Source organism: Trichomonascus vanleenenianus (genome assembly GCF_965637985.1).
Source record: "Trichomonascus vanleenenianus strain CLIB 3782 genome assembly, contig: TRVA0_011S, whole genome shotgun sequence".
Classification (NCBI taxonomy): domain Eukaryota; kingdom Fungi; phylum Ascomycota; class Dipodascomycetes; order Dipodascales; family Trichomonascaceae; genus Blastobotrys; species Blastobotrys vanleenenianus.
This window is the reverse complement of record NW_027481876.1, coordinates 116,474-132,902: the sequence shown is the minus strand read 5'-3', so window position 1 is coordinate 132,902 and position 16,429 is coordinate 116,474. Positions and strand designations below refer to the sequence as shown.

Here is a 16,429-nt window from a genome sequence, read left to right as displayed (position 1 = left end):
ACCAGTCCCCCCAAACCCCCCTTGGGTCTCCGCTACGCGGAGGGACTCTCCACGAAATAGCGCCACGAAGCCCCTCAAATGACAACATCTCATCGAGACGACCTGTGGAAAGCTTAGCATGCTGTTACTGGAAGAGTTGATGAGATGTTGGGAGGTTTCGTAACGCTGTAACTAAATTCACCACGAAGTTACCCACTCGTAACAAATATCTCCGCGAAGCGGAGCTACGGGGATTTGGGGGCTGGCCCCCAAGTTAATTAAAAGCACCATGATATTCGCTATAATATCTCCGCGAAGCGGAGCTACGGGGGTTTGGGGGCTGGCCCCCAAGTCAATTGAAGCTGCGGAGTATTCGATATGCCCCTGTGGCCCCGCTAAGAGAGGTGTTAGTAACGGTGTTGCTGGGAGGTTGTAGCCGGGATAAACAGGCTGTTGGGAGGTTTTGTTACGGCGTAACGAACGAAGAGGAGCTATTGCCGCGGCTCTTTGATATAGAGGCTGAGGTAGCAGGCGACGATGGTAGAGAGGCCGCCGAACCGGTAGACCCAGCCGAGGCTGTCGTTTTCGTCGACGGGGGAGTCTGACGCAAAGATCTTGAACAATAGTGAAGCCATGAGGGAAGAGAGAACCTGTGGTGCGGATACAAAGATGTTCATAACTCCTAGGATGATACCGGGCTCGTGCTCGTAGTTCAAGATTTCGGCGTCAGCTTCAGCGTCGCATTTTAGCACCTTGATCTGCGAGATCTCCTCGGAGATGATGGTGTATGGAGACCACTGCGAGACCGCCCACACAATGCCGAGCACCGAGACCCAGACGGTTGCAATTCGGTCATTGGTGAGCCAGAACGTCGCGAGCATGCACGCAATGAAGAGCAGGTGGGAGTAGGTCCAGATGTGTCGCACAGTGAGCCCCGGAACCCGCATCCCGTACAGTAGGCAGAATGTGGCGTACTTGAGCCTGGCCCCAATTGATGCCTCATGGTGGTACCGTTCAGCTTCGCGGAACGTCTCGAGCTCCTCTTCAGACGTGTAGGATGGCTGGGCGATATACGGCAAAAGGAAGTTGGCCGCTACGGACGTGAAAGAGTAGAACACCATGGCCTGAGTGCCTCGGCGAGTTGCTTCCTCTTGTAGCGCGGCCCACTCTGAATCAGAGAATGGTGGAGCATCGCCTGGCCGGTCGCGAAGAACCTGCCGCAGATAGATCCCGCCGATATAAGTCGTGGTATAGAAGAGCAGTGGGAAGTACCCGACCCAGGCGAAGAACTGAACAGCACACACAAGCTTGGTTTGCGGCGACAGGCGGTTTCTTATGGTGTCAATGGTCTGGGAAAAGATATGGGCGAGCTTGGCGGCTCCCGACCGAGGGTCCTTGGCGATGGTCCAGTCTTCGGCGGGGTCTCGCTCTTTGACGGCCAGGCAGGAAGGCAGAACAGAAAGGACGAGCGCAATGGAGGCGCATCCACTCAGGGCTTTGAATTGCGTGTCGCCAAGGAATGGCAGCAGCTCGGGGAGTTTCAGCGAGCCGAGAACGAATCCAACAATGCTGCCGAGACCAATCATTCGCGCTGCCCAGGCGCTGGCCAGCTGCTGTTGGTGGATTGGCACGTTGTCGACGATGAAGGCCCGTGCAGAAGCCATGATAATTTGGATAGAGAAATCCAGGATGTAGACGAATGCCACAGCGACTGGGATGGTGCGGCGCTTGACCTCAGACTCGTCGGCCCCGGCAGGCAGCAAGAGCCGTACGATATCCTTGGACCAGCTGAGGACGAGGAGGCTAACAATTGTGGCAACGGCGCCGGCGATGATGAATGGCCGCCGTCGGCCGAAGCTTAGACGGCAGTCGTCACTGAGAGCGCCAACAATGGGCTGTCCGATAGTTCCGGCAAGCGGGCCAGCAATCCAGACGAGCGACATGAGGGTCTTGCTCATGCCGAGGGAGAGCAAAAACGGCGTGCCATTGGAGAATTCCGCGCTCCACGAGAGCTGGAGGCCTCCGACTATAACTGTGAGGAGCAGGATATAGGAGACCGTCCTGGTCGGGACAACCCAGTCATCAAAAAGCAGAGGAGTTCCTTCGTTCAGCGGCATGTTACTGCTTTTTAAAGTAGAGCTGGCAATGGCCCGAAATGGTTTTTAAAGCAAAGCGGTCAATGGCCCGAACCGGTTTTTAAAGCAAAGCTCTCAATGGCCCGAACTGGTTTTTAAAGTTATGCTGAAAATGGCCCGAACTACTTTCTAAAGTAAGGCTGATAATAGTCCGAGCTGAATGACTACACTTATAGCTGATGAGCTTGCGAGAGTATGCTAAGACCTTCTATCGTCTACAGCCAACAATCCTCGTTTACCGTCTATTCCGCTATCGTCTGAGGTCAGCAGTAAGACGCAGAGAGATAGGCTGGCGAGAAGTCTCAGTCGTTGCGGGAACAAGAAGCCCTCTTTTATGTGGTTTTCGGCGACTTTTAAAGAATTTATAATGGCAGGATTTTAAATTGTGGAGGTGCCGGTATCCTCGGTCGTCAAGAGCAAATAAGACGTGGAGTGAGAATGACTGCCAAGGGTCTCAGTCGTTGTCGTAGCACAAGCAACCGTCTTCAATGGGGGTTCCGGCGACTTCGAAAGAACTTATAACGGCAGAATTACACGTTTATAACGACAGGATTATATATTTATGCTGTGCCAAGCATTAATGTGGGGGCAGGTACTAAATGTGCAGGTGCCAATTACGCAAATTACCACCAATTGTACGCAAACGGTACCCACCTTGGCCCGTAATGGCTGGAAATACAAGCCAACTATACTGGTCTTCCAACCCAACAGCCTATCTACGTTTGACCGCCCCTACGTTTCAAAGTGAAAGCTTAACCCAGCCCCTAGTCTGGATCTTCCAAGTACTAACTCTCCCCGATAGACATAATAACCGGAGGTGGAGGAAGGCTGGACCGTGTGTGTCAAAACCGCTCCGCCCCTCACCACCAAACCCCTTTCCAACACACCACCAAACCAACGCCAATGACATACGAGAAAGTGGTCAAGGTAAGTCGTAAACCGATGGATAGACGGATTGACTAACCAAGATTGATGTGTATAGGGCGCCACGAAGATTAAGGTAGGTTTCCCCCCAAATTTGGCGTAATTGAGGGGCTAACGTGTATTAGCTGGCGGCCCCCAAGCCCAAGTACATTGAACCCATCCTCCAGACGACGTTCAACGAGTACGACAACGATGTGCGGTCGGTGATGAACGCGCTGAGTGCGCGCCTCAAGGACTCGGCATGGACGATTGTCTACAAGGCGCTGCTGGTGCTCCATTATATGATCCGAGACGGGGCTAAGGACGTGGCCCTCGAGTACCTGTCGCAGAACGCGCACATGCTCGAGATCCGGGCACCTGCGAACCCACAGGCCATCTCGATGGCGCGCTACGCGCAGTATTTGCATGTGAGGGCCGTCCAGTTCCGGAAGACCCAGGTAGACTATGTCCGGTACAAGTCTAAGGCCGGCGAGGGCCGGCTCAAGGAGCTAACGGTGGAAAAGGGGCTGCTGCGAGAATGTCGCAGCGTGTACAAGCAGATTGACGCGCTGCTCAAGTGCAAGTTCCTCGAGGAGGACGTGAACAACGACATTGTACTGACGGCGTTCCGGTTGCTGGTCAACGACCTGCTGTCGCTGTACCAGGTGTTCAACGAGGGGGTTATTAACCTGCTCGAGCACTACTTTGAGATGTCGAAGATCGACGCGACCTATGCATTGGATATATACGAGGGGTTCACGAAGCAGACGTCGAACGTGGTTGCGTTCCTCAAGATCGCCAAGCACCTCGAGGCGGCGACCAAACTGCGGGTGCCCAATATCCGCCACGCGCCCACTTCGCTAACCCAGTCATTGAAAGACTATCTTAACGACCCGGACTTTGAGATCAACCACAGACAGTATTTGGCGGAGAAGGAAGCCCAGAAGAACCTGTCGAACCGCCCGGCTACCAATCCTAGGCAGACAAGCGAGTCGGTAGGGGCTTCGCGGGCCAACGTAGAGTCCAAGCCGGCTGGAGATCTAATTGATTTGTTTAGTGCTGGCAATATGGCTATGCAGGAAGCCGTGTTTGATCCACAACAGGCGACATCCTCTAACCAGTACAACCCATTCCTCCAGCCACAACAACCACAGCAGCCTCAACAGGCCCAACAGATGCAACAGCCCATGGTGGTGAACGCCTTTACCGGCCAGCCCATGATGCAGCAGCAGCTTACTGGGCAAATGATGCAGCCACAGTTCACCGGTCCGCCTCAGCAACCATATGGCGGACAGTCCATGTTCACTAACCAGCCTCAGTTCACTGGCCAGCAACAAACGCAGCCTCAGTTCACTGGCCAGCAACAAACGCAGCCTCAGTTCACTGGTCAGCAACAAACACAGTTCACAGGCCAACAACAAACGCAACCTCAATTCACAGGCCAGCAACAAGCGCAGCCTCAGTTCACAGGCCAACAGCAGGCTCAGCCTCAGCTCATGCAACAGCCCACTAATTTCAATGAGCCTACTCAGCTCAGAAGAGCCAACACCGGCGTCGGGAACCCGTTCAGACAATCGATGCTCGTTACTCCTACTGGAAACCCATTCAAACGTGCATCTACTCTTCCGGTGCTCGCCGAAGACCAGCAGGCACAGCTACAACAGCCACAGCCACAGTTACAACAGCTCCAGCCGCCTCAGCAACAGCCTCAGTTGCAGAGATCAATGTCTCTCCAGCGTACGGGTACCAATCCGTTTGCGCGGCAGCAGCCCCAAGCATTGAATCCGCAGTCCACGGGGGCCAACCCATTCCGCAAGTCCATGTTCATGCCAAACACCAACCCCAACGCGTCTACCTACCAGCCCACGTTTGGCGGGCTCGAAAGCCTCCCGACCGTATCCGTCTTCCCCCAGACCCAGCAGCAACAGCAGAACCAATACCAGCACCAGAACCTCATCTAATTTTTTGTATAATTTATATAGACCTTTTTCCAATCCCTCCGCGAAGCGGAGCTACGGGGGTTTGGGGGCTGGCCCCCAAGGTTAATTGAAGTAGTCGGGTGTTCATGGGGGGACTAGTCCCCCCAAACCCCCCTTGGGTCTCCGCTACGCGGAGGATTATCCATCTCTACTAGAATCTCCGCGAAGCGGAGCTAGGGGGTTTGGGGGCTGGCCCCCAAGTCAATTGAAGCAATGGAATGGATAAATAGTACAGAAATTCGGGTTAGCAGATGCAGTTTAGGCACTTTACGACGTTGCCACGGTAGGTGGAGCAGTACGCACAGACGGCGCGCTCACAGGAAATGCAGATTCTTTCATCGTCATAGGGGTCCAACTGGCGGTCGCAGTCGTAACAGCTGAGGGTCGACGGGATGCATGGCGAGGGCTGCTTGGTCAGGTTGAGCTGGGCCTGGCGCAGCTTCTCGAGAGTCAGCGCCTGTAAATGAGACGCGACGCCATGACAGACGTGTTTGGTAGGCTCAGAGGGCTCTTCCAGCTGTCTTTTGCGACTGATCAACATGAGAAGAAGACGCGTGAGGATACGCGTTGAAGGGGAAACCAATTACTATGCCGGAAAGAGACGCGTTTCCGGGGGCGGCAAACGGAAAACAACGGAACTTAGTAATGGGCCCGCGCTGGGATTACAAAGCGCCAACTGCCAGTGGATTAACCCTCCTTTATTTCCACCCCGACCAGCCATTGGCAGTTGTAGCTAGAAACGCCGATTGAACGCGTCGCGGAGAGCGCTTTGCGAGCCAGAAACCATTTGTAATTTACTGCAAACGATCTGCCCAGCTTCGGAGCGTAGTACAGGAGAGCTTGTTGACGTTGAGAGCCGTGCTTGGAAGGGAAAAAGCTTTTGGCTGACACCACCACCCCTAAGAAAAGTGGTAATAAATTACATAACCACCACCGAATGGAGACCACCAACCAATACTGGTCTGGCGAGAACGCCAAAGTCGAGATGAGCGAGAACGGCGCGACCATCGACCCGCAGTTCGACACTCCGAACCAGCAGGACAACTTTGACGAAATTCGGGCCGCCCAAGCGGCTGCCGCCGCGGTCGCTGCGGCGGACAAGAGCAGCCTCAAGAGCGAGGCCGCTGTCGCCGACGCAATGCGCGGAGTCGACCCCGACGCCGAGAACAAGGAGAGCGACATGGTCAGCCGGCAGGGCCGATTGCTCTCCCAGTCGAAGCGCGCCAAGCAGAACCGTGCGGCTCAGCGGGCGTTCCGCCAGCGCAAGGAAGTGTACATCAAGGACCTCGAGGCCAAGGTGCAGGAGCTGCAGCAGTCCAAGGCGGTCATCGAGGCGCTAGAAAAGGAGAACAGGGAATTGCGCGACTACATCATGGCGTTGCAGTCCAAGCTGCTCGAGCATCCAGCGACGAGCGGAGGCGTGCCCACCCCTCCAGCCGTCTACCAGCGCGCCCAGGCAGCGCTGGAAGGCAAGGTCGACAAAGCCCTTGAAGGCAAGTAATTTATTCCTTTATTAATGACTCTCCATTATATTTTTTTTCCTCCTTTATAGGGACATGTCCATTAGATATATTTTCCTGCTTATAGAACATGTCCATTAATTGATGCTTAACGCAGGGAGATTCGACCCCCTGGAATTTAATTTTGGAGGAGTGGTGGGGCGTATTGCTAGGTGGGACAAGGGCGGGACTCCCCATACGTATCACGATATCGCATCGCAGCAATACTCCTGGCAGTAGCAATCTCTCTCTCCATCACTCGTAATTGTAACAATGGTGAATCCATTTACGTATCTAGTGAACAAGTATGCTTCTAAATATGCTTCGGGCAAGGTTCAGGAGGTCCTGACCGCCGAAGACCCCTATTACGAAACGGTAAGCGATATGCATTGGTTGATGCGCACTTTGGTTGGTAGATTACTAATCGTAATAGATTGAGATTGACGAGGGGGGAAAAAAGTCCCATAAACACATCAAGCGCCAGCTTCCTACGGGACTGTCCAAGAATGACGAGAAGGTTCTCAAGAAAATCAGGCTCAAGGCTTGGTGGTTGGATCTCTGTTTCAAGATGTGTGGCTGTCGTGCAGGGTGGACTGCCATCATTGGCTTTCTTCCAGTGTAAGTTTGAAAAGTTGCCTTGAGCGGTAGGAAATAGTGGATGTTGAGATCAATTGCTAACTGGTGATTCAAGTGTGGGAGATATCATCAACATGTGGTTTGGCATGAATCTTATCAATGCATGCGAGAAGATTGAGGGCGGGCTTCCGGGGACCGTTCGGTCCGAAATGGTGCTCAACGTCATTATCGACTTTGCTATTGGGTTTACCCCCATCATAGGGTCAATTGCCGGTGCTGTGTACAAGTCCAACTCGCGCAATTACATGATTCTCGAGCGACATCTGCGCAAGAAAGCCGCGAGGCACCCGGTCCCCGCAAGCGAAGGTGGCAGTACTGGAGGAGTCATGATAGGCAAGAAGGTCTATGCTCCGGGAGAAGTCCCGGGGAAAAAGACTGCTACTGCCAGTGGATCCAGCCCCAATGTGGCAGGCCCTGCACGACCCGCCGCAGCCGCAAACTCTGCGGCGGTGGCACAACCCCCACCGCTACCGCCGCACCTGCCGCCTCGAGACCCGTCGCCCCAGCAACAGGGCACCTACTAAAACTCCCAACGCGGGCGCAACAACACCAAACGTTCCTCACACGTCAAATCCAAAAAAATTGCCACCCGCCAACAGATACAGTAGGGGCAGCGTTTTGGTTAAGACCGCCTAGTTGGCTTTCTCTTCTCATAAACATTTTAATTCTAATAAATGGACGCTGCGACCGTTCTGGAGCAATACGTGTCGGACTGTATGTAATTTTTTTAATTTTTCTGCGAAGGATGTGACTAACTTTTTTTGTAGTGGTGAACCTGCCGGCCGAACTGGCGCATATTCTAGAGGAAATAGGCGACCGCGACCTCAAGTTCTACGATACGCGGAAGCGGATTCAACAACGCGATAACCAGATCCACAAGTTCATTCGTGCCCATGGTTCGCTAGCAGAGAACCCGAAAGAGGGCCCGTCGTACCCCAAAATACGTGCGGACTTTGAAAAAGCCATGCAGCTTCAGCAGCAGAAGTGCGATCTGTCAAATACAGGCCTCTATATCATTGCCAAGCACCTCAAGCGCCTGGACGACGACATTAACAAGCTGCAGAATGAAAATATGCTTGCGCCGCCCCCTCCGGCGGCGGAATCTTCCCCTGAACCGGAGGTGACTCGCTCGCGCTCTGCGGCGCGATCACGCGCCCAATCAATTGCGGCTTCTTCAGCAATTGCAGGCGAGAAGCGAAGCTCTCCTGCCCCGTCGCGCGGTGGCACGCCTGCCGCAAGACTGCCTAAACGCCAGAAGACGGCTTCGGTGGCTGCGCGAGAAAGTACTCTGTCCGACTCGGAGGCAGAATCCACTTCTCCGGCACTCGTAAGGAACAAGAACCAGCTTCATCTAGACCAATTGCAGCTGCCACAGTTTGGAGAGGAGGAGGAAACGCTGTATTGTACCTGTCAGCAGGTATCATTTGGCAACATGGTTGCTTGCGACAACCCTGATTGTCAGTACGAGTGGTTCCACTACGCGTGTGTCGGTCTGACAGCGCCTCCGTCGGGCACCTGGTACTGTCCTACCTGTACTAAGGAGCGCAAAGAGCGCGACTTTAAGGAGACCAAGCGACGCAAGTGATTTATTTATTTATTTATTGTCGTCAACAACGACGCAGTTTCTAGAGTTAATGCAACTACAGAACTACATAGCCCTCACGATCTCCGCGAAGCGGAGCTAGGGGGGTTTGGGGGCTGGCCCCCAAGTCAATTGAAGTGGCCGACTGTTCATGGGGGGACCAGTCCCCCCAAACCCCCCTGAGGCTCCGCTACGCGGAGGTGGCTACCCCCAAGTCAATTGAAGTCGTAGAGTATTCATGGAGTATTTCTAGTTATTTATATTGTGCCAATTGTACCCTTGCTAGTTCTAGTATATTCGTAGTCGTGTCGTTAGAGTGAAATTTCAGCGCCATCTCGGAGAGGCTCCCGACACCACCACGAATGGCAAAATGGAGGAGGAGCTGGTTAGAGCTATAAATGAAGCGAAATATGACGAAATAAACCTGTCAGAGCTGGAAAGTGGCTTTGACGATAAAGTATTCCGCATTTTCGTGGAAAATGACCCGCAACTGAAGAGCCTGGCGTGGATCCAGGGCAGTAATAGCAGTACCACCACCCTGAAAGAGAAGGTCCTCGGCTCGACTTTAACGTATATGCGTGGGAAATACAAGGAAAATCAGTTTGATTCTGGCAGCTCAGGGTTCACCGTCGTAATCAAGTACATCACTTCGGTCACAGCTCTAAGTAGAGACACCTGCGAGCGGATTGTGACGATATCTTGCCTGTATCTTGATCCCAAGGCCAAGTCGACTTCCCAGGCAGTAATTGCCATTGCCAGGTGTATTGAGCTCAATGCTGAAGCTGCGCAGGTGGCCCTCGTGTCGACTGTTGAATCTCTTATCATTGAAGACTCCAAGCAGTCGCTGGTCAATGCGTTCGCCGTGATTTCGACGCTCTTCCACCTGAACCCAGACATGGGCAGAGCCGTGTTCTCAATTGAGCCCATCCAGAAGAAGCAGTTCAATGAAGCACTCTTTGTGTCTGAGCAGGTAGTTGTAGCTGCCCTGGAGGCACTGTCTTCGGCGTGTGTTGATAAGGAGTCCCGGGCTGCTGTGGCGGCGAACTTCGGGTCAATTGTAGGCGATACGCTGAATGTAGACAAACCCTCGGTTAAGCTACTCGCTGCGTCTATTCTTGTCAAGACCAAGGCTACAGAAGCTACCACAAAAAAGGCGGAGAACACAAAAGAGATTGCCGAGCTCTCGGAAATATTTGAGTCTTTCATTGCCAACTACGACTCTAAATGCGAAGAAAATATGGGCAAATACTACACAGTAGCACTGGAAGGCCTGGCGTACACATCGCTTATAACTGAAGTAAAGAAGCGCGTTATTTCTCGCCCGTCTATCATAACGAACTTGGTCGACATTCTAAAAAGTCATATTGAGAAGTCACCGTGGGTATACTGTGCCGTCGTTGTCCTGGCCAACGTTACCGAATACGCTCCAAAACTGACGCCAGAGCAGGCCAAAATGCGCGAGCTCAAGGGCTATGCTGGCAAATCCGGCGTGGACAACGTTGTACTAGAGGACGATAAAGTGGTGGCGGCTCGAAACAAGACGGTTCTTGACACTGGCGTTACGGGAATGATTTCACAAAACGCGCCACGATTCACACAGTCCAGCCGCAGGACCGTAGCCATACTCCTGCGAAACCTGGCTGTTGAAAAGGCCCATCGCGCTACTATAGCCCAGCAGGGTGGGCTGGCTGTGCTGCTCTACTTGATAGTTCAGTCCTCCTCTGCAGACACCAAGTTCACTCTAGATGCCGTTTCTCAGACTATAACGGCCAGCGCAATGGCTAAAATACTCATCTCCGTTGACCCCGCTATTGCATTGAGCGGCAAGATCTCGCCGCTCGCCACGATTCCGCCGCTAATCGAGCAGCTGTCGGCAGAATCCTCGGAAGTCCCGCTTCTTGACATATTCGAAGCCCTGTTGGCGCTTACAAATCTAGCGGCTGTAGACGACAGCTGTCGTGACAAGATCATCCGGGAGGGATTCACTCGTATCGATACGCTACTTACTAATGCGAACCAGCTAGTTCAGCGGGCAAGCGTCGAGCTCGTATGCAACTTGGCAATGTCCCCGCTGTGCGCAGAAAAGTTCCTCGATGGAAGCGGTCCAGCCCGCAGCCGCTTGGAGATTGTCAGTCTCCTCACAGACGTTGACGACCGGCCAACCCGCCTGGCTGCGGCAGGAGCGCTGGCGGTCCTGAGCGAGTGGGGGAAAGTGGCCGCCGAGGAAATGGTCAAGGTCGATCGTCTGTGGCAGAAAGTCTTTCAATTGCTCGAGGAGTCCGACCGCGAGCTGCTTTTAAGGGCTGTCGTCGTCATCCAAAACGTAATTGAAGGAGGCCAGACGGATGCTCTTAAGACGAAGGGCACCGCTGACGCACTTGGTCGCCTCGTCAGGTCCTGTCGGGACTCTGAAGTCGTCTCCATCGCCATGGACAGCTACAAGAAGCTTCAGTAACATCAATGCTATATTATTGGCCTTAGCAATGGCCATACAACAATTTTCAACAATGTATTGCAACGCTTGCCCTATCCAACTACAAGCATTGGCTTTTGATGGTACTATGAGGATTGACCAATGGTATTACAAGGATTGACCTACAAGGACTGACCAATGGTAAAGTTGACCAATGCTACCACGAGGACTGGCCAATATGAAAAGTTAAAAATTACATTCTATTACATATAGCACGAGTGCGGGACGACAGGCTACGAGATGCCCCCCGACCATAGGCTGTCGAGACTCACGATAGCGTGTTTTTCTGGAGAACAAGGCTCCCCGCTGCAGGGCATCGCCATAACGCTGGTCGGACACAACGTAACATCAACCGACTGCGACTCAGAGATAGTACCACGTTAAATAATCCCCCGTAACCCACGATTGTACCAGAACAGAAAAAAAAAGAATGGGAGGAAAGACTGAATTCACGCTGCGATGGGGCATTCTCGCCACAGGCGGCATTGCTGCGATCTTCACCAGGGACCTGTTGGCCGTGCCTGCTGCCCGGGGCGTGACCGACGTGAAGCACGAGATTGTGGCCATTGCCTCGTCGACCTCTGTCGAGCGGGCGCGCCAGTTCGCGGAAGACGCCGGGGCTGGCGATAATGTCGAGTGCTACGGGACCTACGAGGAGCTGGTCGCGAACCCGAACGTGGACATCATCTACGTCGCTACGCCGCACGGTATGCACTACGAGAATTGCAAGCTGTGTCTCGAGGCCGGCAAAAACGTGCTCTGCGAGAAGGCGTTCACGATCAATGAGCCCCAGGCCAGACACCTCATTGAGATTGCGCGGGAGAAGAGGGTGTTCCTTATGGAGGCCGTGTGGACGCGATTCTTCCCATTGATGCGAGAGCTTCAGCGAGTGCTGTTTGAAGAGCGCATTCTTGGTAAGATCTACAAGATTGCTAGCGATTGTTCGCTTGCGTTTGACCCAGAGCTGTCCACGCAGCACCGGCTGCTCAATCCCGATCTCGGCGGTGGTGCATTGCTTGATTTGGGCATTTATGCGCTGACCTGGGTGTTTGTCGCTGCTTATGATGACCCAGACAACCAGCGGAGGGCGCCAAAGGTGGCTTCTTTGATGACCAAGCACCGGTTCACTCATGTAGACGAGACTACGGTCATCACTCTGCGGTTCCCGTCCGGCGTTATCGCGACAGCGAGCACTTCGATGGTTGTCCGAACTCCGGAGGATTGTGTGTGCCGAATCTCGGGAGAGAAGGGTGAGATTACTGTTCAGTGGGCGCCGTTCCGGCCGGAGTCGTTCACTATCTACAAGCGAGAGGGTGTGACGGCTGATGCCGTTGCGCCAGGGTCTGTCCCGAAGGGAGAGGTTCGAGAGTTCAAGCTGCCAGGCCACGGCATGTTCTACGAGGCTGATGAATGTGCGCGATGCATTCGGGATGGCAAGCTTGAGAGCGATATCATGCCGCTCGAGGAGTCACGGGTCATCATGGAGGTCATGGACACTGTGCGCAAGCAGAACGATTTCACTTATCCAATTGATCTTGAGAGGGTTTATCGATAAATAAATACCATCACATATATATATATAACTGAATACGTAATTTTGATAAGCCGGTCACTGGGTTGTAGTTGATTTTCTTAGGTCTACGTGATTCGAGATGTTAACAATACGTAAGTCATGGATGGTTATTCTTTTTTGAGCAATATTATAAATGGAGATACGGTAGCATTACAGTGGATCTTGACTCGTCGCACAAGTCCCATGGGCCAATTCATTGAACTAAACCAGGCTGTTATATTCTGGGACTACTCACTACAATACTTACTTCTCATGATTCTCATCACTATCTGTGCTGTGTAAATTGTACATGGCTCAATACCTATAATATGATAGCGACTGGTTGCTACTCTTTTGAATCATGTAAAATGTCAATGGCCGGTATAGCAGGTATAACAATACAATGGGCAATTTTACCGCTATCCGTGCATCGGTATGACGTATTTCAATGCTTAGATCTGGTGTTTAGGATACACGATACGGTCCATAGGTCGTTCACCTCCATTACCCTCTCTTTATCAATCAGAGTAAAGAAATGAACCACTCAATAATTTGCCAAAAAAAGCTCTTGATTTTCCACATGCTATAAATAAAATCATTCAGAGCCGACGGCAATGGTAATAGTGGTGATGCGGCGTAAGAAGCCGCAGCAACGGGCAGTGTTACGGATCTCCGATCGCCAAAACAGATGAAAGCTCAGCCTTCAGGGTCCAGTCGCATCGAAATCGCCATTAGAACCATTTTATAAGCCCTTTTTCCACCCCCATCTATCCACTTGGGGCCGCCAATTGACCAAAAAAATCGCTTAAATGGAGGAAGGAGTTTCTAGCGAGTCCGAGGTATCGACCCCCGGGATCCCTCCCCAGTCGGTGGGAGGCGTTTCTAAGCCAGCAGACCCGCAGGTGTCGGCTACGTCAGTGAGCACCGAGTCCTTCTCAGCACCACCCAAGCAGCCAGAGCCTTCCGAGCTAATCAAGGCAGGCCAGGCTGGCGACCTGACCAAGATGAAGCAGCTGTTTGAAGACGGGGATGCCACAGCGCAGACCGTGGAGCCGGACGGCACGACAGCTCTCCACTGGGCGGCTATTAACAACCATCTATCAGTCTGCAAATACCTCATTGAGTGTGGAGCGGTAATTGATGCTAAAGGCGGTGAGCTCGAGGCGACCCCGCTTCACTGGGCGTGCCGAAACGGCCTCGTCTACATCGCACACCTGCTTATCCAGCACGGTGCAGACCCGCTTCGCACCGACGCCCAAGGGTTCAATGCTCTCCATTTGGGCGTCTACTCGTCGAATGTGCTTGTCGTAATTTATCTGCTTCACCAGGGCCTTCCGGTGGACACTGTAGACCCGGCTGGACGCACGGCGCTCCACTGGGCGGCGTACCAGGGCGATGCTCTGACTGTAGACTGCTTGCTCAACTGGGGTGCCAGTGCTAAACTTACTGATTCGCTGGGGTTCACACCCCTACACTGGTCAATTGTGCGCGGTAACCGCGTTTGCATGCGTCGGCTCATCGAGGAAGGATCAGACGTGTTTGCCAAGAACAACGACGGTAAGAGCCCCCGCGTCATGGCAGAGGAGATGAAGACTACTGCTTCGTGGCAGGCAGCGCTTGTGGAGGCCGGAAGGCTCCCCAATGGCTCTCCGCGCCCCCAGAGACTCTCAAAGAAGCAGGTCGATATCGTGGCATTCTTGCTGCCGTTTGCCACTTTGGGGCTTGTTATGGCCACTCTTGCGGCATTGCCAGTTTATCTGGGCATCCCGGCGGCTCTGGCAGAGATTTGGGTCAGCATCAGTTCGCTCAAGCGACTAATCCTGCCCAACGCCTACCGGGGCCACGGAGTGCTCACGCAGTCGCCGATTTTATCCGGTATCTTCGCCGGCTCGTGCTTCTGGGTGCTTGTTTGTTACGTGCTCGAAGTCCTGCCCGCTACGTTTGGACGGGCCCCTCTTGTCAATGCGTTGTTCGCAGTGACCTTCGGTACTGTACTATACACCTTCTTCCGGGCCATGCTCATGGATCCCGGGTACGTTCCAAAGCTCTCCGGGGTCACGGAGCAGCGCGAGGTCATTGAGGAGCTCATTGACCTCGGGGAGTACGACACTCGCCACTTTTGCATAATGACGCTTACGCGAAAGCCATTGCGGTCCAAGTACGACCGCAGCTCTAAAAAAGTGGTGGCCAAGTTTGACCACTACTGCCCGTGGGTCAACAATGTCATTGGTGCCCGAAACCATCGTATCTTCCTTATCTATGTAGTGGCGCTCATGTGCGGCATTCCCATGATCCTGTGGCTTTATTTCGGGGTGTTTGTGGACACGATCCCGCAGGCCGACGAAGGGGACTGCGCGTTCGCTCCTCTTGTCCTGTGCACCCCGCTCAAGTACAGCTCGTTCATGACCCAGGCAATTGTCTGGGCTGGGCTCCAGCTGTCTTGGGTCGTCGTTCTCGTGTTTGTGCAGCTAGTCCAGGTTTCAAAGGGCATGACGACTAGCGAGGCTGCTAATCTGCACCGATTCGGGTTCATGGGAGCTGACGATTTCTCGTCTCTGCCCATGGACCACAAATCGGTGGCTGCTGCCGGACCTGGCGCCGTAGAGGCATTCAAGCATGCCCGCCAGAAGCGGTGGTACTCGAGCATTAGCAAGGTTCTTGGTATTGACCAGTTCCTTAGCACTGCGCAAGACACGTTTGGGCGGGGTACCAGTCACAACCGGTCGTCAAACCCGGTCGACTATGGTGTCGTCCGAAATTGTCTCGACTTCTGGGTGCCGACTGGGGGCGGATGCAACGTTTTTAAGGTGGGCGAGAGCGGCGAGGCCAGGCTCAATGGCCAGGCGATCGACTACTACACTCTGTGGGAATTCCCATCGAAAACGCGACGACAGAGATCGCCTGCAAACGCTGCTGACCATGAGTATGAAATGGTCAATCAGGTTTAAACACGGCATGTTAGACTTAGACTATCTATGCTTTTGCCGAATGCCTGATGGCGAGTAACGAGATGTATGATGACGAACAAAGTAAAAAAGAACATTTAGAACATTAGATCGAATAAACGGTTTGTGGTCAATTTTCAAGTGCTGTTTATGTTCTGGTCACTGTCACCGGTTGTAACTACACTGCTATGACACTTTTTTTAGTACGATGTATAGCTTGGACACAATTGATTTTATTGTCATATCGGCTATACAAAGTACCAACGCCGTCGCAAATCAGATCAGATCTTGAACGAATATGTTGCAGATTTCTGACGGGCGCGATGCGTAGGTACTTAACAAGCATGATTCAGGGGACGAACTTGAAGAAATGTACATGAAATCAGCTCTCGGAAACTATGTGTATTTCAGTAGCAGAGAGGAATTAACGATCAGATAATTCCGCTTCTAATGTACCGGTAGTAAAAGGCATATAAATTATGTCGCTGCAACAAGTTAGCTTGCAGTAGCAGGACACTCAAAGCTACTTTATGTAGTATGGTGCTTAATCGCCAGTGGAAATAATTTAAGGGGCAACTGCATTACTATATTTCTTGTTTCGTGCGGAATCGTGATATAGCAGATTTGATGAAAATTAGTCCCGCAATCAGCTATAATCACGCAGATCCCATGAAGTGTCATACTGTTGGTGGAATGACACGCCAGCCGGCCAATTCTATCGCACTGAACCCCTTCAAAGTCAAATC

At 52.8% G+C, this 16,429-nt stretch overlaps 8 protein-coding genes across 8 annotated transcripts; 7 read left to right on the top strand and 1 right to left on the bottom strand.

The window, feature by feature from the left end:
- Nucleotides 1–470: 470 nt before the first annotated feature.
- Nucleotides 471–2,096, bottom strand: TRVA0_011S01442 (uncharacterized protein; the record flags this gene model as incomplete). The annotated part of the gene is made up of 1 exon (XM_076683844.1): nucleotides 471–2,096. The coding sequence occupies one exon, from the start codon at nucleotides 2,094–2,096 to the stop codon at nucleotides 471–473; it is 1,626 nt and encodes a 541-aa protein (XP_076541891.1).
- A 921-nt stretch (nucleotides 2,097–3,017) lies between these two features.
- Nucleotides 3,018–4,978, top strand: YAP1801 (clathrin coat assembly protein AP180A; the record flags this gene model as incomplete). The annotated part of the gene is made up of 3 exons (XM_076683843.1): nucleotides 3,018–3,041; nucleotides 3,097–3,114; nucleotides 3,164–4,978. The coding sequence occupies 3 exons, from the start codon at nucleotides 3,018–3,020 to the stop codon at nucleotides 4,976–4,978; spliced, it is 1,857 nt and encodes a 618-aa protein (XP_076541890.1).
- Nucleotides 4,979–5,933: 955 nt separating this feature from the next.
- Nucleotides 5,934–6,497, top strand: CIN5 (Cin5p; the record flags this gene model as incomplete). The annotated part of the gene is made up of 1 exon (XM_076683842.1): nucleotides 5,934–6,497. The coding sequence occupies one exon, from the start codon at nucleotides 5,934–5,936 to the stop codon at nucleotides 6,495–6,497; it is 564 nt and encodes a 187-aa protein (XP_076541889.1).
- Nucleotides 6,498–6,768: 271 nt separating this feature from the next.
- On the top strand, nucleotides 6,769–7,655 carry TRVA0_011S01376 (DUF4112 domain-containing protein; the record flags this gene model as incomplete). The annotated part of the gene is made up of 3 exons (XM_076683841.1): nucleotides 6,769–6,870; nucleotides 6,929–7,113; nucleotides 7,187–7,655. 3 exons carry the CDS (start codon nucleotides 6,769–6,771, stop codon nucleotides 7,653–7,655), a joined length of 756 nt encoding a protein of 251 aa, XP_076541888.1.
- A 150-nt stretch (nucleotides 7,656–7,805) lies between these two features.
- On the top strand, nucleotides 7,806–8,716 carry YNG2 (histone acetyltransferase YNG2; the record flags this gene model as incomplete). The annotated part of the gene is made up of 2 exons (XM_076683840.1): nucleotides 7,806–7,845; nucleotides 7,899–8,716. 2 exons carry the CDS (start codon nucleotides 7,806–7,808, stop codon nucleotides 8,714–8,716), a joined length of 858 nt encoding a protein of 285 aa, XP_076541887.1.
- A 571-nt stretch (nucleotides 8,717–9,287) lies between these two features.
- On the top strand, nucleotides 9,288–11,168 carry SHE4 (She4p; the record flags this gene model as incomplete). The annotated part of the gene is made up of 1 exon (XM_076683839.1): nucleotides 9,288–11,168. The coding sequence occupies one exon, from the start codon at nucleotides 9,288–9,290 to the stop codon at nucleotides 11,166–11,168; it is 1,881 nt and encodes a 626-aa protein (XP_076541886.1).
- A 448-nt stretch (nucleotides 11,169–11,616) lies between these two features.
- TRVA0_011S01310 (Gfo/Idh/MocA family protein) lies at nucleotides 11,617–12,741 on the top strand (the record flags this gene model as incomplete). The annotated part of the gene is made up of 1 exon (XM_076683838.1): nucleotides 11,617–12,741. The coding sequence occupies one exon, from the start codon at nucleotides 11,617–11,619 to the stop codon at nucleotides 12,739–12,741; it is 1,125 nt and encodes a 374-aa protein (XP_076541885.1).
- Nucleotides 12,742–13,547: 806 nt separating this feature from the next.
- On the top strand, nucleotides 13,548–15,686 carry AKR1 (ankyrin repeat domain-containing DHHC palmitoyltransferase family protein; the record flags this gene model as incomplete). The annotated part of the gene is made up of 1 exon (XM_076683837.1): nucleotides 13,548–15,686. The coding sequence occupies one exon, from the start codon at nucleotides 13,548–13,550 to the stop codon at nucleotides 15,684–15,686; it is 2,139 nt and encodes a 712-aa protein (XP_076541884.1).
- Between the last annotated feature and the right edge of the window lie 743 nt (nucleotides 15,687–16,429).